The 7,984-nt window shown below is 22.9% G+C and overlaps 4 protein-coding genes across 13 annotated transcripts in view; 3 read left to right on the top strand and 1 right to left on the bottom strand.

Annotated features, from left to right (window-relative positions):
- Positions 1-270: 270 nt before the first annotated feature.
- On the top strand, positions 271-2,962 carry LOC102674915 (zinc finger CCCH-type with G patch domain-containing protein). The gene is made up of 9 exons (XM_006614742.2): positions 271-514; positions 680-904; positions 1,013-1,093; positions 1,161-1,301; positions 1,439-1,581; positions 1,648-1,826; positions 1,908-2,177; positions 2,256-2,435; positions 2,554-2,962. Exons 1-9 carry the CDS (start codon positions 452-454, stop codon positions 2,850-2,852), a joined length of 1,581 nt encoding a protein of 526 aa, XP_006614805.1. The 5' UTR covers positions 271-451; the 3' UTR covers positions 2,853-2,962.
- Positions 2,963-2,990: 28 nt separating this feature from the next.
- Positions 2,991-4,588, top strand: LOC102674787 (box C/D snoRNA protein 1; the record flags this gene model as incomplete). The annotated part of the gene is made up of 7 exons (XM_006614741.2): positions 2,991-3,104; positions 3,217-3,398; positions 3,456-3,547; positions 3,630-3,808; positions 3,908-4,105; positions 4,173-4,297; positions 4,380-4,588. Coding segments are annotated over exons 1-7 (1,086 nt in total), but the record flags the coding sequence as incomplete, so codon positions are not given.
- A 546-nt stretch (positions 4,589-5,134) lies between these two features.
- On the bottom strand, positions 5,135-6,864 carry LOC102674572 (vesicle-trafficking protein SEC22b-B). The gene is made up of 5 exons (XM_006614739.2): positions 6,622-6,864; positions 6,119-6,228; positions 5,891-6,051; positions 5,659-5,805; positions 5,135-5,572 (listed from the first exon to the last, which is right to left on the bottom strand). Exons 1-5 carry the CDS (start codon positions 6,694-6,696, stop codon positions 5,424-5,426), a joined length of 642 nt encoding a protein of 213 aa, XP_006614802.1. The 5' UTR covers positions 6,697-6,864; the 3' UTR covers positions 5,135-5,423.
- A 401-nt stretch (positions 6,865-7,265) lies between these two features.
- Positions 7,266-7,984, top strand: part of LOC102673456 — a 15,225-nt gene continuing 14,506 nt past the window's right edge. For all 10 annotated transcript variants that reach the window (XM_006614733.2, XM_031509994.1, XM_006614731.2 and 7 more), the window contains exon 1: positions 7,266-7,545. The gene's annotated coding sequence lies outside the window, so the exon portion shown is untranslated. The remainder of the gene's footprint in view (positions 7,546-7,984) is intronic.

Below are 7,984 nucleotides of genomic sequence, written 5' to 3'. Positions count from 1 at the left end.
GATCGAACTCACGACCTTAAGATTATGAGACTTACGCGCTGCCTACTGCGCTACCGAGGCGCTGTTAAACATTTTTCTTTTTTATCTATTTAACTTTATTTTTTTTCAATATTAAATTAAAATTATATAAAATATATTATTATTTATTATAAATTTATATAAATAAGTTCTTAACATTATAAATTTAAAATTTTTAAAAGCGAAAAAAATTTTTTCTATTGATTGCTAATATATATCAAATATAGTTCGTAATGATTTAACTCAGATGTCGCCACGTAATAGACATGAACATTTAGGGTATTCAAATCAGATTCTTTTGATATTGGTATAAATGCTCTGCTACGATCGTTAAATTATACAGGATAGAAAGGACCCGAATGTAAACTGTCAAAACTGTTTTTTGTGAATTCTCAAACTTACGAATTTCTAAATCAATACAGGGTAAGACAATATGACAGATAATATGACAGACGCTGAAAGCTTAAGGGAAGCAATCGCACAATATGAACAACAGGTATGAATTACAATTTCATCGATGTTTTACCAAGAAATAGTATAACCTTCTATATAAATTTTAGAATTAATTTTTATAATTTAATTTAAATATTTTTATAATTAATTTTTTAATTATAAAAATTCCTTTGATATCTGTATTCTAAACATTTTTTAACCACATTAGTTAGCTCAAGTTCAAGCAACCTTATCCGTAACTACGCAAGAAGCGGATAGGGAAAATTTATTAAGTTTACAATCGGACATACAAGAACTCATTACTTTAACAAAAGAAAGTTTACAAGGTGTGGAAACATCCAGTGAAGATTTAGATGATGATGATGATGATGATGATGTCGACGGCGATGATGATATGGACGATCCATTGGCAAAAGAATATGCCTTGTTTAAGGTGATTTTTTCCAAATTTCATTTCATTTCAAAAAAGGGAAATGGGAAAAGGATACAAGGGATTCAAGAAAATAATCCTATATCATTTCTTTTGATGTAAATTCATTAGGCAGAACTGGAGAAAACTTCAAATGATTCTGAGAATAAAGAACAGGATAAACAAGATGATGGAGCTTCAAATAATATAGAAGTCAGTATGCAAGTATTCTATATGGCATAGAAATGACACAATTATACGGTGCAAGTTCATCTTGTAGGATGAGTTGAGGCAGCTTGAAGGCATGAAATGTAGAGCTCCTCATGGTAGCAGTTGGGGTGGCATTGGTTATCATAATGCTATGATATGCTCTGTTTATCAAAATGATAGGACAAAAATAAAAAATATGCAAGATATAAAGGTAATAGAAGAATTAGTTGTAATTAGATTTAATTAAATTAATACTAATTTGAATATTCTTTTAAAAAATAACAGGAAACTTTCTTTATTTACATTTATTACATAATTCTAAGGATTTAAATATAAATTATTATCTAGGTCAGAGTACTTTTTCTAAATCCAACACATAAAGAAATGCTTCCATGTCCATATTATTTGGATGGAAAATGTAAATTTTCTGATGAAGATTGCAGATTTTCACATGGAGAATTAGTATCATTATCTAGCATACAAGAATATAGGTAAATAGATTTCTATTTAATAGTAAAAATACAAACAAAAATCAAAAACAAGATCTTTATTTATAGAGAGCCTGATTTTCAAAGTATAAAAATGGGTAGTAGAGTATTAGCAAAACAAAAAAATCAGTTATGGCATAGATGCATTGTATTAAAAATGCCTGAAAAAGAAGGAGATGTTTTCAGAATTAAATTTGAAGCAAGTGGTAATATCACAGAAGTTTTTCTCCAAGATCTTTTACCACTTGGTATGTATTTTATTAACTAGTTATATATTCAAATTTAATTTTTTCATATTTATTTCATTTAATTATTTCATGTTATTATAGATGATACAGATTTGGAGATGTCAGATACATCTGATGATAGTGATGGTGAAAGTGATTCAACAGAATATTCTAAAGAAGAAGTTGTTCATAAATCTCTTTTGACAGTAGAAAGTAACACACCTTTAGGAAATTGGGAAAAATATACACGTGGTATAGGTAGCAAGTTAATGGCTCAAATGGGATACGTAGCAGGTACTGGACTTGGAAAACATTCAGATGGAAGAGTAGAACCAGTTGAAGCAACAGTATTACCAGCTGGTAAATCTTTAGGTATATATTATGATTTGTTTATTATTATATTGTTAAAAAATATGTATATATTATTTAATTAAAAACATTTATATTTAGATCATTGTATGGAACTGCGAGAAAATGCTGGTGGAGATAAAAATTTATTTTCTGTAGAACGTAAAATGCGAAAACAACAACAAAAATTAGAACAACAAAGAGAAAAACAATATCAAAGAGAAAAAGAACGAGAAGAAAATAATATCTTTAATTTCATAAATGCAACTTTAGGTGATAAACGTATGTTTCATTTTTCTAAAAAAAATGTTCTATATTTTTTAGATTATATTCTAATTATTTTATTAAATTTTTAATAAAAATAATAATATAAATTTTTAATAATTCTTTATATTTGCAGCTAAAAATGAAATACAAAAAAATATTTCAAAAGGTAAAAATAATCTCAAGACAGAATCCAATCGACAATTAAATGTAGCAAGTTTACAAATTGGGGAAACTATTTTAAGATTAGAAAGAGAATCGACGAAATTAAAAGAATCATTGACAAGACATGCAAAAGGAAGTGTTCATTATAACAACATTATAATGAAATATAATGAGAAACAAAAAGAACTTGTTAGTTTAAGAGCATCTGAAAAAAGTATTGCTGTTGAACAAGATCAACGAAAAAATAGAGCTAAATTATCAATATTTTGATGTATATATATATATGCAATTTTAATTTACTATAAGAAATTAGCTTATATATATTATCTATTAATATGTATAAAAAATATAAATAAATAAACCTTATAATATAACAATATTTATTTCGTCAATAATTTTATTTTTATATTACATATAATTAATGATTTTAAATATTTATAATAGTATTATAGTAGTATTATATGATTTATATATAACTAAGATTTACAAGACAATATTCAATATGGCCACGTCCAATATCAAGTATAGTATTTTTAAAATTATAATATTATTATTCAGTTAGAATAATATTAATTATATTTTAATTTTTTCAACTTATAAATATATATTAAAATTGATATATTGTTATTTATAGGATTGAAGATTGTGAAGTATGCGGTGAAAATAAAGCAAAATATACATGTCCAAAATGTGAGGTTAGGACTTGTTGTCTTCAATGTATAAATATTCATAAAAAAGAATTAGAATGTGATGGTATTCGAGATAGAACAAAATTTATACCATTAAAATCATTTACGGATTTAGATATTTTGAGCGGTAAGTTGAATTTTATAAATCATTTAAAAAATTTTTTAAATATTTATTATTTTATAGATTATAGACTTCTTGAAGAAGTAGGTAGAACAGTTGATCAATTGAAAAGAGATCCATTTAAAAAATGTACACGTCGAATTAATTTACCAGTGGTTTGTTAAAATATTAATTTCTTTTATATATGTAATCATATGGAATCATATAGAAGATTTATGTTATATATTATCATTACAGCATCTGAATAAATTAAGAATAGCTGCAATCAAAAGGAATATTACTTTGCAGTTTATGCCACAACATTTTAGTAGGCATAAAAATAATACAACATATTTAAATTGGAAAAGTAATGAATTATATTGGAGAATAGAATGGATTTTCCCTCAAGCAGAATGTACAAAATGGATTACAGAAAGGTAAAATTTCTCTTCATATTTATATAAAACACACGCGCACACACACACACACACACACACAATAATTCATTATCATAATGAATATTACAATTATTACAGAGCTTTAGAATCTATAAGATTATCATCGCTTTTAGAAGAGATTTTATACCCTATTAAATCAGTAAAAAATAAAAATGATATAGAGGAATTAAATCTAAGAATATCTTTAAATGAGAAATTACAATTTTATCAGGCAGCTGGATTATATGGAATAAAAGTTCTTTTAAAAGCAGAAAAAGTTGTAAAATCAAATTTAAAGTAAGTATATTTAATCTCTAATCTAATCTTTTAAATAAAATGAATTACTAAATTGTTAATGAAATAGGTTTTATGAATTGGACATTACACTTTCATTAAAGGAAAATTTAGAAAATAAAATTATAATTGAATTTCCAGTAATATATGTAATTTTGAAAGATCATTCATATATGTATGAAATAATAGATACAGGTATGTTTTTCATATATAATTATTGTCTTTTAAAATTATAATTTTTTTTATTTTATAATATATGAATTAATATTTTATATAGATGATGAAGATGAAAATATTTCAAAATATACTATTCATAATAATATATTAAAAAAAAATAAAGGAACATGCAATCAAACAAATATAAAAGAAAAAAAGTCAACTGTGAATTATTTTTTTAATTCTGATTTTTCTGATTCTGAAGAAGAAAAACTAAATGATGATCAAAAAAATGAATGTTTATCAAATTTTAATATTCCCAATTATGATGAATTAATTAAAATGGGACAATAAAATATCTTTTTATTATACATTGTAAAATTTTATAGATAAATCGATTGTTTTTCTTTTTTAACTTGAATTAATATACAAATTCAATTTTTTTTATTATATAAATACAACATTTCAATTGATTAATACAACTGAATTATGTATAAATAAAATAATATTAATGAGTCATTGATTCCACATCCAAAAATGTAAATACATAAACATATATATTTAATATTTTCAAATTTCAGAGAATAATAAAATCACAGGAATAAATTTGTTTTATTTTACTGTTTTTTAAACAGTAAATTATTAAGAATTTTATAAATTATATAAAATCATATATATATATGATTTTATCATTTTATCATATATATATATATATATATGATAAAATATCAATCTTGAATATAATATTTTTTTGGCTTATAAATAAAATAAAAAAATAACATAATTTTTAATACAACAATAACAATGATTGTATATATTGTCTTATTTTTTATGGAATACTTAATATTATTTTTTACTAAATTAAACCAAATATAATTAATTACATAAAGAACTGTTATATTTACTGCATGATAATATATGAAAGTCATATCTTGAACGATATCAATATCATTATATTCCTTGCGACTAGTATTTCTCTGAATACAATATATGTACATTGTTTTTAATTTTAAATAGACTTAACATTTAAATATATCATATGGAAAAGTAAATTCGCAGAAAAAAAAATATTTGCTATACCCAAAAAAAAAAAAAGAATATGGGGAATAATAATGATAAAAACCAGGTTTTAGATAATAATTAATATATCAAATAAATTGAAGAACTAAAGAATAAAAAAATATAACAGGAAGACTAAAAATGCAACAAGTCCAGCCACAGCCTTTACATACATAGACTTGCTATTTAAGTAAGTTGCATCCTTTTTATATTTTTGTGATAACATGGATAAATTTTGTGTCTTTGTGTCTAGTTCTGCAAAATAAATAATAATTCAGTAAAAAAATTCTTAAATGAGATTAAATTTATATATAAAATATATACATATATTATATTATTACCTGAAAGAACTGTACCCCTCTGTAAAACATCATCTATATTTTGAACCATGATTCTCTGTACATCTTGTAGTTGGCTGTTGAGTGCATTCATATTTCTTCTTGACCTACCATCCAAAAAAACTTTCTTTGCTTTTTGAATATATGTATCTGAAAAAAAAAAATTTTAAATATAGAACAAAAACTAAATTATAAAATATAAAATATAAAATAGAGAAAGGAAAGTAGTACATACTGAATTCAATAAAACTATAGGGCCTAGTAACTGAATTAACACGTCTACCATATAATGAATGAAATTCTTGTGCTATGTCTTCAAGATAACTATATGCAATCCGTTTACTATAATTCTTTTCACACAATACCAAATAGCATACATCATTTTCAATTAAATAACTGTAAATTAAAACAACTGATAATTTATTATTATATAATTTATAAATTGTAATATGAAGAAACTTACTGGAATAAATATGGACCTGTTTCTATAGTACATCTAGTTGGAGATTGAGGTCCTAATCTTCTAAATAACATTTTTGCTTGATTTTGATATTCTAAAATACTTCTTCCTGTCTAAAAAGAATTAAAAAATAATTAATAAATAAAAATTTTTTTATTTATTTAATAAACATAATATTAATTAAAAATATTAATATCATTTAAGTTTATATTTTATAATATTTGAAAATATTATAAAAACAAATTTGAAAATAAACATATTAAACAAAAATCAATAAAAATAATAAAAAATCAATAATTTTTAATTGATTAAAAATCTTATAGTTGGATATTTTAATAAAAAATATTAATATATTATTTTAATCGATAATTTATAAGTAAATTACAATTATATAATTATATTTTTAAAAAAATCATATAAAATAATTTGTTATATAAATAAATAAAAATCAAAAAATTTTTTAAATTCAACAGTAAATTGACGTTTCATCATAACAGATTTCTAACCTGTTCATCTTCTTGCATGGTTGCTGCTAATGGTAAACCATCTATTATCCTTGCAATCATTGTTAACAATACCATTTTAGCAGAGTTTAATTAATTTTTTCACCAAAAATGTAGAAAAAAATATTAAAATCTTTGTCAAATAATCAATTCTTCACCACCTGCAATCCATTTACGTAGAACTGGCCACGGTGTGACCGCTTCGTTTAATATCCACGATCCACTCTCAGTATACCACGTCAGTCACTGTGGAACATTTTAAAGCTTCCATTGAATATATTATAACTATATTTTTCATATCAATCGTTTTTATATTCTATGATTAATTTAATTAAAAATATTCGAAATAATATAATATTAACATTAATAATTTATATTAGAAATAAAAAAATTGCAATAAAATGAACAAAAATAAATAAATAATTATAAGATTTATAACTATTTGTTTCATATCAGATAAATAATATCTTATTATGTTTTAATATTTTGAAATTTTTTATAAATTTTTAAAAATAATTATTTTATCTTTATTAACAAGTTATTAATTAAATATTTTTGTACTTTATAAAATTATTTTAAATCATATTTTTATTTTATAAAATATTTTAAATTATATTACAATGCCATCTAACGAGATTTTATTGGAGATCTTTTTGACGTTTGAGATCAACGCGTCCGCGCTGTGCGCGTCTATGGTTCTGCTCGCGTGGAAAGTCAACGAGAAAAATTCGTGACGTGCTTAACCCACATCTTTCTTATAGTATTCATAAAATGTCTACATATTTGTGATTTTTTCATTTTGTTTCGTAAAAATTTGATTTACGTCGATAAACGATTGATTTTATTAAAGTAACGATTCGAATGTTTTGTGCGAAAAAATAATGCTTATTCTCGCGTATGGATACCAGTGCCAGACACGATAGTTAGGTGAGTGAACGTACGAGAGGTCCCTGAACGCTAAGTTGGATATCACAGCTGGTATTCCAACTTTCGACACGATGTTTTCAATTTTTCACCTTTTAGCTTCTTTTTTATCTATTAGTTATATTATTTGCATACAATAACTGCTCTCTCATGATTTTCGTTATATAATTATAGTAATTTTAAACTTTTAGTACAAAAGTTTTAAGGAATTTTATTTTTCAAAATAAACTATTATTAGTATTGATATAAAAATCTTAATTAATTTTTTTATTTAATTGTACTTTGCGAAATGTCATTTTTTAAATACGGAAATATTATTAAAACTATGAAAAATAAATATTTAATGACATGTATCTTCATGTATATTTTCTGTACTATGAGAACATATTTTTATATGTATTTTATTAATTTAAGAATACTTTTTAAAATTATATTTTGAATT

This window comes from Apis dorsata, unplaced genomic scaffold (genome assembly GCF_000469605.1).
Source record: "Apis dorsata unplaced genomic scaffold, Apis dorsata 1.3 scaffold_196, whole genome shotgun sequence".
Lineage (NCBI taxonomy): Eukaryota > Metazoa > Arthropoda > Insecta > Hymenoptera > Apidae > Apis > Apis dorsata.
This window is presented reverse-complemented; position numbering and strand designations above follow the sequence as displayed.